At 39.1% G+C, this 20,451-nt stretch overlaps 1 protein-coding gene across 6 annotated transcripts in view; it reads right to left on the reverse strand.

Annotated features, from left to right (window-relative positions):
- gzl (godzilla E3 ubiquitin protein ligase) overlaps positions 1 to 20,451 on the reverse strand; it is a 35,472-nt gene that overhangs the window by 9,253 nt on the left and 5,768 nt on the right. For 4 of the 6 annotated variants that reach the window (XM_076205789.1, XM_076205788.1, XM_076205791.1 and 1 more), the window contains exons 2-6: positions 10,749 to 10,876; positions 10,428 to 10,580; positions 6,633 to 6,825; positions 5,303 to 5,411; positions 626 to 740 (exon numbers count right to left, since the gene is read on the reverse strand). In XM_076205789.1, coding sequence (XP_076061904.1) covers positions 626 to 740; positions 5,303 to 5,411; positions 6,633 to 6,825; positions 10,428 to 10,580; positions 10,749 to 10,751 — 573 coding nt within the window. In that variant the 5' untranslated portion in view covers positions 10,752 to 10,876. Of the gene's footprint in view, positions 1 to 625; positions 741 to 1,913; positions 2,020 to 5,302; positions 5,412 to 6,632; positions 6,826 to 10,427; positions 10,581 to 10,748; positions 10,877 to 20,451 lie in introns of all 6 variants that reach the window. The other 2 variants (XM_076205793.1, XM_076205792.1) reach the window with 1 other exon arrangement.

The following is a 20,451-nucleotide window of genomic DNA, read 5'->3' on the forward strand; positions in this document are numbered from 1 at the left end:
CAAGAAAATGATACACAAGTATATATGGAAGCACAACAGCACTGATGCAAGTAGTTACTAAATAAATTAATCAATTCATCTTATCAAGGCTATTCAGACAACTCTTAGTAATTCCAAACAAAATAATATACTACTGGGTATCCAGTTCTAGCTGTGTGCACACAGACATATACAGACACACCTCACCTTGAGTCATTTCAAGAAAGTCATTTTCAAAGATGACAGTTTTTCTTGTATTGAATTATGATATATAAAATAATCTTAAAAAATCTAATAACTTATGTGGTTCCAATTTCTGGAGGTTGGGAGCATTTGCATTTACTGATGTGATTTTGAATTCAAATGAGTGGTTATTTTGACATAAGACATTGTCAATCTTTAGCTGTGCCTTTTGGAACCAGTTAACAATATAGCATGATGTATACCTGTATATCCATGTGCATACACATACATCAATAAACCTACGACACGCTACCCAAATATACCAAAATATATCAGTTACACAAAGCTCAACAATACCATAATGCCCAGTTTTTTTTTATATTAATTTAATTACCTACTCCAGCACCCTTATCTACTCTTACTATAGAAAACTACTTGTACCACGTCCTTCGAATGGTCATACCATGACTGAGAAGAAGGCAACCAGCATTCCAAACATGAGAACAATATAACCGATGATATACGGTGTCCAGTCAACATATGGTGTGAAATGCTTGTTGATGATCAACCTATAGTCCCTGCAGTTGTGTTGATAATCACACACCATTAGCTTTAGTATAAGAAAAATTAATCTAACCAATACTACACATTACATTAGCACATACTGTAATATATATATTTTTACCATAATTTTAAATTGTACCGATGTCAGCCTTCTATAAACATGTGATGATGACATAATCAAAAGCTCTGCATCTACACATTAATACTTGACTCACTATTTGTGGAACTAAACTTGACATTAAGTTTTCTTGAAGAGCTACATATTCATTCACATATAGAAATGAGTCAATGTAACAGATGACACAAAGGCATCTACAGTCCCAGTTACTTTGAATATAACCATTAATACTCTTTACATCTACCTGATATATACAAATACTGTTATCAATATAACCAGGCTATTGCATGTGGCATACTCTACAGCTTTTGCTCTAGCTAACACAAGGCTCACTACAAGACTTTTCCAACTAACTTAGCATTTTTTGCTTTTACGAGTGGTTTAACAAAATGCGTGCCTATATTCTCAGTGATAAATGCTTTTACTTTCTCACAAGGATTGTTACATCTGAGCTATATCTTAACCTTGTCCAAATCACTTTCTAAACCTCACAAATCTTGTCAAGTTGATGTAACTAAGTGATGGTCTAGCAGACTAGGGTGCTGGTGTCTGGAGGTAAGAAACTATACAGATGGCAACTCAAGTACAACTACGAGATCCAATACATGACAGCAATAAGGGCACATGGTTCCAAATTCCCAAGCTCGAACACTCCCCAGACACTTGGGAGAGCATGTAATGGATACCCCATTATATGGGGGAAAGGGCCTTTAAGTATATGATGGTAATATTGCAATGTTTAAGAATATTTATACATACATATACCAAAGGCTTTTTTCCCCCATTATAAGGGAGGTAGCCAACAAATATATAAAAGAATATTTATAATGATGATTTAATTTAAAGTTGCAGACTCTCCCTATCAGGAGGCTACCATGGTGCCCCTTACTGCAACGACTTTGTAATATATAAACACATTATATATTAGATGAAGGTTTAAACAGCTCCTAAATAATTCAAAAACAAATAACCACATTCACAATCCTATTTTGTTTCCCCCCTCCACAGAAATACAAATACAATCTACCAGGATAACAAGCCAAATTCTTAATTACAAAGAAGCACTTACCATAAAAGTTAGCATCACTAGGAAGCAAATGCCTACAGTTATAGCAAATGGAAGTAGGTAGGTCTGCAGATCAAAAGGGATGTCACCTGTGACTAATATCTTGTACCTGCCAGGGGGTAGGAAAAGCTTACAATAGTCTCTTCACTACATAACGTCATAAAATAATTAATTCAATGTTTCAGCCTTTTCGATATTGATTCTAACTTCTATGAAATAACTTTATCCATGAGAAGGAACACACCTCTCCAGCAAAAAGGTTAACGAATATGTTTTGCTGAACCCTTTCTTAACCCATTTGCATGAGGAGGAATGGGCGGGGGGGGGTGGGGGGTGTTGTAGTATGTGTGAGTAAATTTTGACGCAGCCCGAAGGGATTTCTCCCCGTCCTCTCCTTATATGCAAGGGGGGACGGAGAGGGGGGGTCGCCGATTAAATGAAGCGGCCTTGCTGTGGATGTGCTGTGTCTTGCGACACTGCTTCTGACCCAGGGCGGTGGGCAAGGTGCAGGGATGACCCGTCATCCAGGAGGTGCTCAGATGAGAGGGAGGGTGGGAGGGGTGTGGAATGTATTTAGGGATGAAATGGGTGGGAGTGTTTTTATGCCTTTCCCTTTTTGGCTACCTCCCTTGAAAGGGGGAAAAAGCCTTGGTATATGTATGTAAAACATTTTTGGATTTATAAGGGAGGGGTGTACGACAGATGTATGCTTGACTTGCCCCCCCACACACACACACACATATACCTTTACAGGAGGTTAAAGGCATTTTGGTATGTATGTTTTATGACTTTCGTATTTATTTTAGCTGCCTCCAGACAATTTCATCCAGCTAAGGGTAAAATAGGACAAATGTGATTGTTTTGGTACCAATCAATCAATTCATCACCTCCGATCTTTTCTGCATGAAACTCATTTCTCAGATAACTGGCAACAGCCACTAGATTGGTTCATGAGGAAGAGATAATCTCCTGTTGTCTTGATGTGGCTAAGGTGAGACTGTGTGCAATGATGTGTTCAGTGTCTTCTGTATGATGGTTGTATCTAGGGAAGTCTGTTTGAGGTCAGGCCTAATCTGGTTTGGTATCATTTAAGTGGTGAATGGTGGCCTGAATACAGTTGTGCTAGTGTGGTTAATACTTCCTTTGGGAGGGCTCTTTTATATTGAGGGTTTTGATGGAGTAGGGCATTCAGCTTTATGTACATTAATAAATTTTCATGGCAAGTGGCCAGGAGATTGGGATGACTCTTCATCCATGAGGAGCTAAAATAAGAGGGAATCATTGGTGGTGGATCAAAGTGGAATGGGTGGGAGTGGAAGTGTGTCTTTGATTTGGCTACCTCCCTTTAAAGGGGGAAAAAGCCATTGGTATATAGATAGAATCAATTTTCATCAGGGCATGTTTAACATCTATACAAAGCCGCTACAAAAAAAGCTAAAGGACTGTAAACAAATCTACTAATTTAGACTAGGTTTATAGACCCAGTACTCTACATTCAAATACAGTAAGACCTCTCATTAATGGACATTAATTAGCTGTGTTTTCGGTGCCGTTGTTTAGTGCATGCAATCACTAAGCCACCCAAAAAACACTCCAAAACACCGAAACACAGCTAATTAACGTCCGTTAATGAGAGGTCTCACTGTAGCTAGATAGCTCCAGTTATCTACAAAATATCCTGATTGCTCCAATACCCTACAATGAAATGAGTCTCTGCCTCTGCTTGTTACAAAATGTGCCTTTTCAAATATGAAGTGTGTGAATTATCTGTGGAATATATCCAATATTCAGGTGGTTATGTTTGAGTATGTACAACGGGAGGCTACCCCCCCGTGTAAGGGGGAAAAAGGCTTTGGTATATGTATGTATGTATGTACATTGGGAAATGGATGCTACGAGGAGATTGTACGAAGGGGTGATTGTGCCGACAGCACTGTATGGGGCAGAAATATGGAACATGAGAGAGGAGAAGTTCAAGTGTGTTTGAGATGAAATGCCTGACAAGTATGGTAGGAGTTACTAGGCTGGATAGAGTGAGAAACAAGGAGGTGAGGAGGAGAGAGGGTGTGGAAAGGGAGTTGGGAGATAGGGTTGATGAAAGAGTATTGGGATGGTTTGGACACATGGAAAGAATGTGTGAAGAAAGATTAGTAAATGAGTTGTGGAAGGCAGAGGTGGAGGGAGTGAATATAAGAGGGCAACCATGGATGAGATGGATGGATGGGGTAAAAGGGGCATTGAGAAAGAGGGGGATGTCTGTGGAGTAAGGGAGGGAAAAAACAGAAGTTAGGGGTGAGTGGTAAATGGTTGTGTATGGATGATGCTGTGATGCATGGAATGGAGTGGGTGGGGGATGGGGGGAGGAGTATGTATTTACCTAGTTGTAATATACGGGAGGGAAGCTATGCTCGTGGTGACCCATCTTTGTATCTCTCCGCATCAAGTTTTATCTTAAAATCTTGTATAGTGTTTGCACATACTGTTTTATTGTCTAATTTGTTCCATGTATTTATCACTCTGTGTGGGAAACTGTTCCTTTTCAAGTTTTGTCTATAACTATCTTTATAGACAAAACTTGAAAAGGAACAGTTTCCCACACAGATGTGTGAATGATAATTTGATGCAGCCCAAAGGGATTTCTCCCTGTCTTCTCTTTTTCTACATGAGGGGATGGAGATTTTTTTTTTCCCTCCCTGTCTTCTCATTTTCTGCATAAGGGGATTTTTTCCCCCCCCCAATTAAATCGAGCAGTCTTGCTGTGGATGTGTTGTGTCTTGCTGCATTGCTTCTGACCCAGGGCAGTGGGCAAGATGTAGGGATGAACAATCATCCAGGAAGAGCCAAGAGGAGAGGGAGGGAAGGAGGGGTGGTGATGGGAGTGGAGTATGTGGGGATGGAATGGGTGGGAGTGGATTTATGACTTTGACTATGGCTACCTCCCTTGTAAGGGGGAAAAAACCCTTAGTAGTATATGTAGGTGCTAAGATAAGAGGGAGGGAGGAGGGTGGAGGGGAGTGGAATATATAGGAAATGGAATGGGTGGGAGTGGTTTCTATGCCTTTTCTTTTAGACTACCCCCCTCCCCGTGTAGAGGGAAAAAGACTTTGGTGTATGTATGTAGTATATGTATGTATGTACAAGTTGCAGCCCTGGCATAAAATAAATCTTTAGGAGTGTGTGTGTGTGCGTGCGTGTGCACACGAGTGTGCAATCAAAATAATAAAATGCCTAGATTTTATTTCCTATCGTACAATTGATAGCATTGTGCATTAATGAACACAACATTTATACTACTGAAATATAACCTTTGACTTTTGAAATGAAAAAGGCACAAACAATCCTACTCTAACAAAAATAATAACAAAAAATAATACTGATATCCATTTACATACCCCTTATCATATAAGTATCTATCTTTAATCAAATGTCCGTCATCTTCTCCGATAAACACTGACGGAATCAAAACCTGTGACCCTTCCTTTCCTTTGGCATCCATTCGCTCTGAAATTCAAATTCAATTTTTATTCACACAACAGTATACGAAGACATATTTATATTCTAAACCCAAAATAAGCACTAAAAAAATTAAGTAACTGAGAAGTAAATACAAGGTCATATACGTATGTGTATAAAGTGTAAAAAAGAAGACAGAAAGCAAAATAATGGCACTTCAGGCATGCAAGAATTGGTTCAGTCCATCAGGATGTTTTGGGGGTAAACATATGACCCTGAATGTGAGGTCATGTGGGGTATCTAATAATATCCACAAGAATAAGAAATTAATCCATCTATCTATCTATCTATCTGTTGCCCCAGGTGTATATATATATATATATATATATATATATAGAGAGAGAGAGAGAGAGAGAGAGAGAGAGAGTGGGGGAACGAGGGAGAGAGAGAGAGGGAGGGAGAGAGAGAGAGAGAGTGGGGGGAACGAGGGAGAGAGAGAGTGGGGGGACCGAGGGAGAGAGAGAGTGGGGAGAGAGAGGGAGGGAGGGAGGGAGGGAGGGAGAGAGAGAGAGAGAGTGGGGGGAACGAGGGAGAGAGGGAGGGAGGGAGGAGGGAGGGAGAGAGAGAGAGAGTGGGGGGGAACGAGAGAGAGAGAGAGAGAGAGAGAGAGAGAGAGAGAGAGAGAGGAGAGAGAGAGAGAGAGAGAGTGGGGGAACGAGGGAGAGAGGAAGGGAGAGAGGAAGGGAGGGAGGGAGGGAGAGAGAGAGTGGGGGGAACGAGAGAGAGAGAGAGAGAGAGAGAGAGAGAGAGAGAGAGAGAGAGAGAGAGAGAGAGAGAGAGAGAGAAGAGAGAGAGAGAGAGAGAGAGAGAGAGAGAGAGAGAGAGAGAGAGAGAGAGAGAGAGAGAGAGAGAGAGAGAGAGAGAGAGAGAGAGAGAGAGAGAGAGAGAGAGAGAGAGAGAGAGAGAGAGAGAGAGAGAGAGAGAGAGAGAGAGAGAGAGAGAGAGAGAGAGAGAGAGAGAGAGAGAGAGAGAGAGAGAGAGAGAGAGAGAGAGAGAGAGAGAGACACAAAGAGAGAGAGAGAGACAAAGAGAGAGAGAGAGAGAGAGAGACAAAGAGGGAGGGAGGGAAGGGGGGGGCACAAGCTTTCCAGGGACCAATAATCATCTCTTCACGAATAATGCATGAATACCAAATGAAAAGTTTGACAGAAATATTAGCGTGGTACTGACTATGCTCGTACGACAGAGGACAAGTAATAAGAATCTCACCTATATCATTGGAGTTGAGATTGTGGACAATGACGAAGCTATATTTTGCCCGCTGTGCATTAATGACTTTCTGTGCAAAGGAGCAGTTGGACCGCTCAACAAGAACAATCCATTCACCAGTATAATTAGTGTCCATAGGAGGGTATTCCATTGTACCACAACCATTTGACGGGGATCCATACTGTACAAGACCCTGAAAGAAATAACGACAGATATAGGAAAGGGCATCAAGGATGAAGAAAAAAAAATTGTCAATACTTTAAATACATATTAGGGGTGTGCCAATTAATCAGCATCAGCAAGAATTGGCATTTTTTTTTAGAATCGGCATAAGAATTGGCATTTTTTTAGAATCAGCATCATCGGCAATATTTTGTCAATGGCACCTTCTAAAAAACATAAAAAAGCAGATTCTCACTGATGCTGATTAATCAGAATACCCCTAATCCACATATGCCTCAATTAATAGAGAAAAAAAATATATTTGACATTTTGACACAGCCCAAAAGGATCTTCCACATCTCTCTCTCTCTCTCTCTCTTCTTTTTTTGTACAAGGGTATGGAGAGGGAGGGTTGCCAATTAAGTGAATGTGCTGTGTCTTGCTGCACTGCTTCTGACCCTGGGGAGTGGGTGGGATACATTGATGACCTGTCGTTCATGAGGAACTAAGATGAGATGGAGGAATAGGTACTTGCCTTTGACTTGCATATTCCCCTTGGGGGGAGGGGGAGTCTTTGGTATATAGTTAGATTCTAAAAATAATACACTTATGAGCTAGTTCCTCCATAATATATCTATGTCATACATGTGCATTTCATAAAACATTCTGAGCGGCTGCGGGGATCAATCAATCAACCCATCCGTTATCCCTAGTCTCTTTCAGAAGACCTGCAGCCTCCAGATAACTGGCATATGGATGAAAGCATTGATCTTTACATTTTTCTATGACATCTTTTTTGTATTTTCTCTTTTCCTCTCTCCACACTTGTACATATTCATTTCTATAACTAGTATATATTTTCCTTTCCATTTTCAGGTCTTTTGTATTTTTTCCATTATATCTAAGCTTTGTCCCTTTTGTCTTTTAACTCCCTACATCTTTTGTTGTACCAGCACTTTACATATTCTTTTTCTTGCTTTTGTCTTGGGACATACTTTTCCACTCCTTTATAAATTTTTGTCAAAATATTCCATTTCTCTTCTACTGTTGTTTCCTCCTTGTGTATTCTTTCCCAGTCTGCTTTTTGAAAAATCCATACAACAATCTTCCCTTTCTATATTGTTCATTTTTTTCATGTATTTTTCCTCATTTAGTTCCAGTTCAACCAATATGTGGTCACTTTTACTTATTGGTGTCTTATATTCAATTTTGTCCACTATTTCAGGTTCTGATGTGATTATTAGGTCAAGTCTCGATGGTTTTTCCTCATTTCTATACCTAGTATTCTCTTGAATCCATTGTGTCATTGTATGTTCTATAATCATATCAAGTAGTACATTTCCCCATAGGTTGTCTCTACCCTTCACTGTCATCTCTTCCCAGCAGATTTCTTTATAATTAAAGTCACCCATTATAACTATTCTTCCTCCATCTTCCATTATCTTATTTAGTGTTATCCTTGTGTCTTCTAACATACTTTTATGTTCTCTCTCTTCCCACGAGGCCGTTTTAGGAGGCACATAATTTACTACAAACTTCCTGCTCTTCCCATCCCTGTCCTCCACTTCCATCATAATCATCTCTATTCTTTCCATATGTGACATTCCTCACATTTATATCCTTCTTAGTCAGGAACATAACTCCAACCCTTTGTTTTACCTCTCTGTTTCTAATCCAATTATTACATGCACCATGTCCTACACTGTTGGGTGGTAAAGGACCTTTCAATTTTGTCTCTACAATTCCCATTATATCTGGTTCTTTTTCCTTCAGATAATCATTCAGTTCGTTCAAGCCTGTTATTAAGCCATCTATATTTGTGTAAGACACTTTTACTTTTCTGCTACTTCTATTGTGTTTTCCGTTTCCCTTCTGTTTTCCTTTGCTATGAACCATTTCCTCACTTTCATATTCACTACTCTCCAATAGAATTTCTCTTTTTCTGACTCTGTTCTCATCTCATTTTTTTCCTTAGCTTCTAGTCTTTTTGTTTTCTCATCCTCTCTTTCCTCTTTATTCATTTCTTTTTTATCCATACCTTTTTATATTGCTGTCTGCTAGTTTCCCTGTTTTTGCTAAGATCTCTGCTGTCGTTTGTGACCTGAATTTAACCTCAATTGGTCTGGTCTTATCTGTATTGTATTTCCCGAGCCTATACATTTCTTCTATTTGTTTCCCTATTTCTGGTTCATCTTCTTGAACTACTTTTAATATATTATCTACTTTTTTCCTTTTCCTCGTTTATTCTTGTAGTCCTATTTAGATTATACTTCTCTTCCATTCCTAATGTAATTATACATTTCTTTTTACCTGCTAAGTCTCTTACTATACAGGTAAACGTCGACTTACGATGGCCGCGACTTACGATTGTTCGACTTTACGATGACGACGACGATATGATAATTTAAACCCATACATAAGGTGCCGCACATGTAGGCGCCATGAGGAGCAAGTGGATTCGCGACGCTGCCATATCGGCGTCTCGATTATATTTATTGTAGTCCCCCCTGTGTTTTTACATTCTCTCAAATGATTCATTCTCTGTGGTTTTCAAAATTCGCGGGTGAAAGAGAGAACGATCGATATAAGCGGTGACTATATTTTATGATGCGAGTATTATTACGTCACGTCGTACGGCTGGCATTGGCTGCTGCCCGCGAGATTTAAGTTCCGTACTGAAAATACATATTATAGTGTTTGAATATGGTAAAAAGGATAAAAATAATTAAATAAACTACTGTACATGTTTAATAGGCTATATTCAGTATCTCTGGTGGTTAATATACAGGTAGGCTAGGTACAGTGACCACGGAACAGAGTGGGGATCGACTTACGATGAGATCGTCTTACGATGGCTCTATCGAAACCTAATGCCATCGTAAGTCGACGTTTACCTGTATTCGCCTTCTCCCTCATCACTTTAGTAACTGTGTCTTCAGTTTGTCATTTCATCTGCTGTTCCATTATACCTCTAAATTCAATTTTATTGTTCTCTTGTACTTTTTTCCAACCACTTACCTCTTTTGCTATGGACTCTTTATTTTCTTTATTACTCCTCTTCAATTCCTCATTCTCTTCCTTTGCTTCTCTTAACTGTCTTTTTAATTCTACTACTTCTTTCGTTAGGTTTTGATTCTCCTTCTTTAATTCTTCCAGCTTATCAACTCTTTGAGTAATTGACTTTATTTGGTTAAACTTAGCTTCCCAATTTTCATTAATTTCTTTTAGTTTCTCATCTAAATTTACTAGTCGGGGGAGGTTGTCATTTCCTCTCTCATCAAATCCATGGAAATAGTTTTCTTCACCTTCCATTGCACTGCTCTTATCTATATTTCTAATTTTTACTAATCACATAAACTTTACCATTGTCGTCGGGCCATCTTTTGTTTACATACCGCCTGAGTTGTTCCTGGGCCCTATTTCCCCATCCTCATTTCCTTCCATTTTCCTCACCTTCCCACTACACCACAAGCTTTCCCCTTCCCTATTAATACAACACAGGTCGTTGTGATCCTCGAAACTTGTAGAAATCACCGGAGTCTAGACTTCGCTGCTACTACAACCGATGTGTGTGTGTATGCGTGCATGCATGCATGTGTTTTTATCATAAACTAAACATTGTTCTATACTTACTGTGAATCCATCAAGAGGAATTGGTGGTCCAAAGAGAGCTGGTTCATCAATGATATATCTCTTAGTTACATTTGACAGGATTTTAGTAACAATGATATCTCCTAAGCAACTGCTGACCAATAAGCTACCAAAGGCAGCAACCACTGCCCACATCTGCAAAAACAAAGTCGAAAAATCAATTCAACAGAAATCCTTAGAATATGCACCTTGGCAGTGCAAGATTGTCCAGCAGTACTCACACAAAATCCTTAAACACGTCAATAAGATGCACATGTAGATGATGAAAAACCAATGTCAAAATAGATTTATAAAAACACTAACCATGGAAGTGAACACAGCCAACTTGGTGATTTAGCAAAAGCGCTCCCAGTCAACCCTTAATACTGACCCACATGGGTCCTCTCTCCATGCTTCACGGCCTCTTCTACATGTGTGAGGCTAAAAAGACGCTGAAAGAAATACCATATACATATCAGTAAACAAGTTGCAAAGATTTATCTCTGATGCTATAAAGTCACTGCTCAGTAATACATATTTATATTGAAAACATACATGAAATGTGTGTTGTGAAGGAAATATAATTCTTATACTCAATTCACTTAACACTTTCAGCTAATTAAGATGTTTTTCTTTATTAATCCTTGTGGACCATGAACTCTCCTCCTAACATTCTATATCACAATAACTCTCAATCTCACTTTAACTTGTTTAATACTCAAGCCAACGGGCATTCAAGTGGACTAATCTTTGGCATGGCATCATGCCCACCTCAATTAGAGTTTGCAAAATGTCCCTGGCTAGTAACAGCAGCAAGGAGGTAAATACCAGAACCTTACCTTCAAGTAGCAGAAACCCCTGCAACATACGAGGTGTCCAGAACCAGAGGGGCATCTCAATCACTGGTTTCAAGCTAAGCACAGATAATACAATGAAATGAAACATGAGAGCGTTTTTCTCAAAAAACTATACTTTGGCACTCCAGCCAAAGAAGTTTTTTGAGGAAAAGAAAAGAAAGAGAAAAGAAAAGAATAAAAAAAATCTTACAGTTTTGCCTTTTTCATTATATTGTATTATCCGTGCTTAACTCAAAACCAGTAAAAGTGGTGAGGATTTTATATGCAAGCGTTTGGGGCAGAGATCTAACTAAGCTTGAGGGGGTGATTTTCAACCTGGATACTGTTGTTCTGGTGTTGGGAATCCCATGATAATCCAACAACATCTCCCCATGGTGATCTTTGGGATAAGTACCAATCAATTCAATGTCCCCGGTCTTTCTTTGAGGAACACCTGTGGTATCTCTGACAATAAGACATCTGGGGCTTTGTTGGTGATATAACCTTTCATAAATGTCACTGGGGTTTTTGCAATTGGGAGGTGATGTTCAGGTACTCACCTCTTATGCTGTTACTAGCTGAAGACAGTGAACAAAAACCAGGACTTGCAAGTCCTGTCCCACATGCACACATTATACACATACATGCCTCAAGAGGTTCAGTTGTTGTTGTTGCAATTACCTAGACTGTCTAGCTGAGCAGTCCAACTACAGGAATTGGCTCTGATTGAAGTAAACAAATTTTTTAATGTTTTCAAGATATTGTATCCTAGGAACTTCCTATTTATTCTTAAACAAAAATCCACCAAGATAATGTATAGAATCACTAACCATGTACAAGAAAATATCAATAAAAAAATAACTTTTCTGTTCAGTTCCTAGTTCAAATCCTGCAGACATGAATGGACTAAAGAAACAGTGGCAGCCCATTAGAGGTGCACCTTCATGTGGTGGTGAAGGAGCTGACAGAATATAAATATGTGTGATGGCTTAGTGATACTGGTTACTCTCACTCCTGTTACCACCTCTCTCTCCCCTCCTTCACTGAAAAGGTTTAAACATAACTCTTCTGACGACAGCTATCGTGTGTTACCTAGGATTTAAACTATTTGGATAATGATGACAAATCAAAAGTTTAATCTGCATTTCCAAAGGTTGAAATCTCAGTTGTGGAGGACAAATGCAGGAGATGTAGATGTGCACATAACAAGGCTTCATAAATCACAAGGTGACAAGACAATGTCCTTCAACTAACCTAATACTAGGTTAATCATATTCAGGTAACATCTGCATAATAAAATTTCATCAAGATGTTCCTCACAACCTAGTATGGATGTGGTCTTCCCATGCCAAATGTGCTATTTATATATTCCTTCTCAATGTTGTCAAGCAATTCTATTCTAATGAAGGAAAACCTAAGGCTTCTATAGGTTACAGTAATTTTCTATTAATATTTTTAACCCTTTACCTGGCAAGGACGAGTAAACTCGTCTCACCCAATTTCTTTTTCCAGAGAGCAATAAGTAAACTCGCCTAAACGTAATGTTTCAAAAACAGACACAGACAAGTATAATTGTTGAATTAGGTCAGTTCTCGGCCATCAACGAGTATACTCAGTGAATTGTAAGCTGTGTCTCTTCCGCCTCAGGATGCATTGGTTAGTGATAAGGTATCAGTCAAAGGAAGCAGACTCGTTGCTTTTGAGCACATACACTCACTTCTTTTTTATTATGCCCAGATGTCAAGCTCAGATGATGAGAATGAATATGAAGCTTCAATTAGAAGCTTGGATACATCAAATGAGTGTGCAAGTTCATCTGACAATGGCTATTCTCTCTTAAGTGAGGAGGAGGAGGAGGAGGATGTACGACACTGGTGTCGACACGACGTGTCGGAACAAAATATGCTTCCTCTACCACCACGCTTCTCATTCATTGGAAATCCCATGTCAATTGAAATAAGATATAAAAAAGTAAAATAAGAATAATTTCCCTATATTTTTTTTATTCTAAAGTTGGGAAAAAGACAATAAAAAAGGGAGGACGAGTTATCTCATTTTTGTCGGAAATGGTATATTCAAAATAAAATTTCAAGTAAACTACTGGTAATAAATAAAAATGAAATCTATTTCCATAATCAGCAAGAAAAATACTATAAAAAGAAACAATAAAAAAAAAATCTTAAATTGAAAAAAGTTTCCTCCAAAAAAAGTTGCTGGGTATGCAGTTAACTGATCATCTTCATGTACCTAAATATTTATGTTTCTTCTGGTGACTGCAAGGTGATTTTATTCAGCTGCTGAAAACACCCCCTCCCCAAACTTCTTAGGATAATGTCGGTTTAGATCAGTAGTTCCCAATGTGGCACATGCCCCACAAGGGGGGAGGGGGGGGTCAATTTGATTTTTAAGGTGGACAATTTGAGAACGAGTTATTAACAGTGATTTTAATTCTGGCAAGTTTGTGTGAGTATGAGTTTAAGTTAACGCATATGGTGCATATCTGTGTGTATGTGTATATAAGAATTATATGTTACAAGGGGCATGCCCAAACAAAAGTTGGGAGTCACTGCTTTAGATGAACTCGTCTGATCTGCTCAGCTTAGCAACAGTAGCTACCATACTTTTGACTGCTAAAAGGTCATTTTACTCCAAAAGTCACCGATAGCTCTTGGATTCAAACATGGGTTTGCATCAAGTATGTTTTACCAAAATGTTTACACACTGTCAATGAGATCTTAAAAGTGAAGAGGTGGATGGAACTGACTCTTCAGACTGTGTGTATTGCCTCTTTCATCATGGGGGGACAGTGGTTTGAAAAAGGAGATTTTTTGTTGAACCTGCTTTGCATCCTGCAGCTTGAGAATCTTCATCCTCATGATGCACAGCGCCTACTAGTGTTCAGCCAAGGGCTCTCCAACATTATCGATGAATCTGAGGCAGGTTGAAATTACTTCTAGCCCAGCTGCCAGAGATGGATCCCACTGCACACTTGTTGCCTCTTCTTCATTATCATCTTCCTCCTCCAGTTCATCTTGCAAACTATCTCTTCGTCAGTCATATAGTGATAACCAGGCACATTAAAGTTCTCCTGCTAAATTTCTCCCTGTCTAGCTTGATGCATCATATCCACCATCATTGAAGTTTCAAACCCCTCAAAATCATCTTTGCATGCTGCTGGAGTTTTAGGGGTCTTTAGTAGCTTGCACCAGCCATTTGAGAGTTGACAGGGGCACTTTCTTTCAGGTCTTAGCCCAATTGAATATCACATCTTTCACTGTATAAGCTTTGAAATTTTCTTTTGTTTTCTTGGCTCAGCAGTCAATATAGCCATCCTCAACTACAACAAGGCACTGCTTGAGGAACATGTTCCTGTAGTGCCTTTTGGCACTCTCAATGATGACTTGATCCATGGGATGGACCATCAAGGTAGTGTTAAGAAGAAAGATTAATGTCTTTATGAAGCCATTATCAAGAATTAGGAGTGCCTTCACTTCATCAGATTTTATTCCATATTTAGCTTGGTGGTTCCTTACAACCAGGTCAAAGTGCTGAAGGAACCATTCTTCAACAATGTTCTGGCTGAACCAGGCTGAAGGAGCCCCAGCCTGTTCATATACCTGATGGTCTTGCCGACAATCACAGGTCTGAGACGATGTGAGCCATCTGCATTTCCACATGCCAGAATTGATAGCCGCTCCTTCATCACTTTGTGTCCAGGAGTGCTAGAAATTTCCTTGAAGGTCTGGGTATTTCTGGGCAGAGCATGCCAGAATAGCCCAGTCTTGTCAGCATTGTACACCTGAAATTCATATAGTCCTTCCTTCACCATCAACTCATGCAATTTTGCAATAAAAGGGTCCACAGCACTAGTATCAGTGCTCAGCAGCTCACCTATGATTGCTTGGTTCCCCAAGCCATGGTGCCTCCTGAACCGCCACAGCCAGCCATCACTGCACTTAAAATCTTGGATCCCAAGGTGGTTTGCTAAGCGTTGTGTAGCATTTTGAATGTCCAGGCCTCTCAAAGGAAGCTCCTCAGCATGATGCTGCATGTACCACTTATAAACTGCCTCGTCTAAGTTTTCACGGTGGAGTTTTTGTGAGCAAAACACTTCCTGTGCCTTTCCACCTTTGATTTTTTCACTACTTCCCTTATTCATTCATTAGCCCACAAAATAGCATTGAGAGTCAATCTTTTAAGGTCAAATTAGGTCATGAGGTCCTCCTTCTTGGTGCCTTTTTCATACAACTCGATCACCTTCAATTTCTCCCTCATACTGAGACTTTTCCTCTTTCCTTTTTCGGATGATGTAGAAGGCACACGATTAGCCTTGGAAGCCGTCACAAAGTACAAATAGGACAGCGGATAACATAAGTGAGGATCGGCCAAATGACTGTACGTCTGATCGGTAGGGCAACACAACGTAAATTGACCAAGGAGCAACGCGTGTCAGCGTGGGTGGCTGGTTTGGCGAGAAACTTTAAAGGATGCCCACTGCATATATTGCCACAATCCGATTTAGATAAAAATAATCCAGTGGCTATACAGTCTGATTTATCTGATATCCGACTTATAGATATCCTATTTATAGAGGGTTTACAGTATCTAAAAATAAGTCAGGAATCGTATCTAACCAACTGCACCAAAGCCCAAGGACATTATGATATTGATAATCATTATAAATGTTTAAACATACACTTATGTAATAACTAATCTCCTCTTTCTTACCACCTCTTATCACTCTTATCATTCATGGTATCCCCTTTACCATTAGCAACATACAGGATTTAATCTTTCTTTGTGCACCTGCCAGTATAAGCAAATACAGTACTTTGAAGACCAAATTCATTTTCATCTCATACCGGTCCTCAGTTTTATCTAACAAAGCAGATAACACTAGGTTATATGCAAACCATATTCAAGGTACCCAAACATAAAAATGGAGAGGATATGGTATTGTAATACTGCATAACTAGTCTTGCATAATGGTCAGCCTAACATTCAGCACACAATCTTCATTCTCAATACAAAAGGCCTTATACTGAAGGCAAATAATACACATAACCCCTCCTATTCACATGTTTGCACTTAATAGATTTGATTATTCATGGTTCCTCTTCATGTACAAAGGTTCATCTGTGACCCCAAACTGATTTGCACTGAGATATTCCCACCACAACCCACACACCACAAGGACTCACTGTCACTCACTACCCTCACACAACATCAGTGTATTCCGCAATAGCCTCAACATCAGTGTGTTCTGCAGTAGCCTAACAAAATGTATCCAATATAATGTACTTATGCCAACCCTGTTTCACTATTTTTGGTGCCTTTTCTTTGTACTTGCAAATATGAGTGGTTACAAAAGCTGGGGCATTAGAGACATTCACAGAAACCTTAATCCCCTAACCCTAGTGACCAGCAACACTTCTATACTGAATATACAAAGAAACACCAATGCAGTACATTTTCAATATAGTATTTGAAAACCATGTACAAGATCACTATCGTAACTTTAATTTTTTCAAAGACTAGAATTTCTAGATCAAGTATTAAAGCAACCATAAATTTAAGAAGGAACTAGGCAAGAACTGATTTACCAATAGAGTGGCTCACTAATGGAACAGCCTTAGTAACAATGTAGTGAGTGCTGAAACTATTGGTTGTTTTAAGAAAGGGTTGGAACTATGGTAGTGGACAGGGAACTACCTAGTGTAGGCCTTATGATCTCTTGCAGTCTCCTCCATTCTTATGAGCATTTTGTGAACTACTGACATGCGTTGTAAATGACCTTCATATATTATGTGGTTAAAATAAAGGAACACTAGTTAATGCTTCCTTGCACTCTAAATATTTTACTTTGTCCCGAAACATTTATACCAATACTTGTCCCACTGAACTGTACAATACTTACAACACTTGTACAAGGGCTATATGTGACCACCAGAAGCACAGGGATGGAATAACATCAACACCTACATCTAAGCAGCAGGGGTTGCATTCTGACTTACTGATAACAGGTCTTATACTCTGGATCTTGGTTTTCCTATGCTCAATAAAATTACCCACTGACAACATACAAGACAATGCTATTCCTTCAATGTGTGCATTAGGTTAGTTTCACTTTTCCCTGATATTCAAAAAACATTCTCTACTACTTCCAAGAATGAGAGGATCACATTTAGTATGTCAAATTTTTGCAGAGAGGGGAAATGGTAGAAATAGCTTTGCCAACCATGCATACTCTCTTTATCTAAACAAGGTGAATTCAGCATTTACATGCTAATCTTTGGTTCCTGTTCCTGGAGATATCTGACCAAAGAATAAAAAAACAACCAGCTATCAGGGACCAAAATACTACACAAGGAGCAAGACACCAACACTATTCTTAAATAACTTCCCCACTCAAAACCCAGAGCACAACAACAAAGTGCTCACTATACAAACAAAGTCCAACACTGCAACTACAAAATAGCAGCCAAAAATCCCCTCAATAAGCTAGAGCTGTGACCAAAACAAAACAGAATATTCACTCATAGACATCTTCAGTGACACTGCTTACCCTAGACTCTAAGAAGCTACTAATGGCTAAATAAAAAAACAACCCCACCTATTTGACAAAAACCTTAAAATACTTAGCTTTACATCTGATAAATATATGACCATCACCCGTCACTTAAAAGACCTCACAAAGAAGCCAAATAAGAAACTGAATATATTTAGAACAATTGTATTATGCACAGAATCTTGACAGTAAAAACTTGAAGCACCAGAGAACATACACCAGCAAGATCCGAGGTTTACATCTGATTTAATGAGAAGTTCCTGAGTTACTGCAGCTGTACTCTCTCCAGCAGCACAGGGAGCACTACATTACCATCCATGTCTGGAAGACACTTAAGGAAATAGTTCCAAACAATCACCATAAAGGAACTATATCACAAGATGAGTGGATGGATGTGTCTTATCAAGACTTCCCAAGCCTCAATACAATGCATGAAAACCTTGATACAGTACAGTTTCAATTACAATGGTGCCAGATTGTTCAGTTGCATCTTAGCAACACTAAATAATATGAAGGGGGGGGGGGTCCATGGACACCTACATAAATGGCTGGCAAAACTGCCCAACCAGCCACCAACACCAGACATACGCTAGGAGCTGTGAGAGCCACCTGATCACAATGGTGCACCATCTCAGATGCATCATTAACAGCTGTAATACAACTAAGTGTAAGTGGTCCCAATGAAGTGTCTGGGAAGGAACTTGACTATGTTACGTGGGGCCTTTTCTGTGCCATCAACTGAAAGTGATAAGACAAAAGAGGGACACAGTCACTAGTTTGCAGCTTTCCTTGTGCGAGAAATTGAAGACATATAATCAAAGCCGATTGAAATCTTGGGCCCAGTCCAGACACCAAGTGCCAACCCCTCAGGGCACCTCTAGATGGAGGTGAAAGGGAGATGATTCTCTCTGCTGTCCATCTTGCAGGACCACCACTAGTAAGCTCCCAACATTTATCAGCAAAAGGATGAAAACACTGCTAAAGATTTGTTTAGCTCATAAATCTATATGCATACAGTTTCGATGAACTCTGAAATTCATAAGTCATAAAAGTTTAGTTTCCATAATTTTTAACTCTCTGAAGACAAGGACCTTCTTTCAGATGAATAACATTGGCTACCACAAGTCTGACAAAAATTCCGATCTATTCCTTGGGACAAATGGGTTGATTGGGTTTACTTTTAACCCTCTTTGACCATGTGGGTCCCTCAGGTAAATAAAATTTCATGGTATTTGCCATATCAGAATAACCAGATTTCTGATAAGGGTAAATGGGTTCATTATCATATAGATTAATGACAACTGTCTTTGAAAGCACATAGACTGGGTGTGGTCATTTTCATATGCATATGCACCAAGTTCACTGATTTTTTTTGCAATGTTGAAAAACTAACTGGGAGGAGTGTTATGTTGGCCATTGGATGACCCGGTTACTCCTAACCTCAAGGTAAGCTCCTCATACTTTTGCCCGAAATAGCTTTCAGGAAAACTGGCAACAGTGCCTTTGTTTATGTCTCTGGTCACCCATGAGAGGCATGGCAGAAAACCAAGACTGTTGATTAAACAAGATTGTTAAACCAATAAACTTCCACTGAAGGGACACCTTTATGGGCAGAAGGGGGCCCCTAATGTTAATCAAAATAAAATTACCCTGTAAAGAAAGTACCCTCACAACTGAGTAAAATAATATAGCAACTGTCATAAGAACTGCCAAGTTAGGCTCCCATGTGCATGGTTTAGATTGATCTTATTTATTTATTTACTTATACATTAATTTTATAATTTATCTAAACTTGTATTATTTTTCTATTTATTCTCTTACAGGTTGAGCCTGATGGTGGTCACTAAGCTATCTCAGAATCACTTTATGGAGTTGAATTTTAACTCTTGAATATAATGGGGCACATTTATAAATAGTTCCAGCTGGTGGTCATGGCTTGTGTCTTGGGGACTACAGGTCTCCTGAAAGAAAGATCTTGGGCAACAGATTGACTAATTGATCCATCATGCAATACCACCATTGTTAGTTCCCAAGCCAAACAGGTGTCCAACATTTCATACCCAGCACAGAAACTCAGGGTTCCCTATAAGCCACTGTTTTTTGCAATTTCTGTGCTACAGGATATAGATCCATAAATACTTGGAATAACTTAGGTGATATAGCCCAAGTTCAACTAATTCATGAATTCAAATGACAAATCTAATTATGGTAATGGGGAATCAAAGATATAGATAAAGTTGGAACTGCACATGAATTTGAGGCTATGCGTGATTAAAATTAGAGAATAGGAGATAGCATCCAACAAGTATTACTCCTCTTCCTTTATACTATAATTAGGTAAATACATATTAGCTCTTCCCACCCAAAACAGTGGACTACAATGGCAAAGAATACTAATAAGAGACCTTTTGGTCCATAACATGATTATATGCAGAAAAAATATATCAAAATTTATATAAATAAACACTAGTTTGGTCAGTTGCAATGTGAGGTTTCATTTCACCCCAGCCCACTGATATGGAAAACAGTACTATATTGCCAAATCTTTATCTCCAGGTTTCACAATCATGTCAACATTGACAATAGCTGGTTTGGGAACAAAACTGATAGATCATGGAGATGA

The sequence above is a fragment of the Oratosquilla oratoria genome, chromosome 22 (assembly GCF_046742065.1).
Source record: "Oratosquilla oratoria isolate Oo_2021 chromosome 22, ASM4674206v1, whole genome shotgun sequence".
In the NCBI taxonomy this organism is placed as follows: Eukaryota; Metazoa; Arthropoda; class Malacostraca; order Stomatopoda; family Squillidae; genus Oratosquilla; species Oratosquilla oratoria.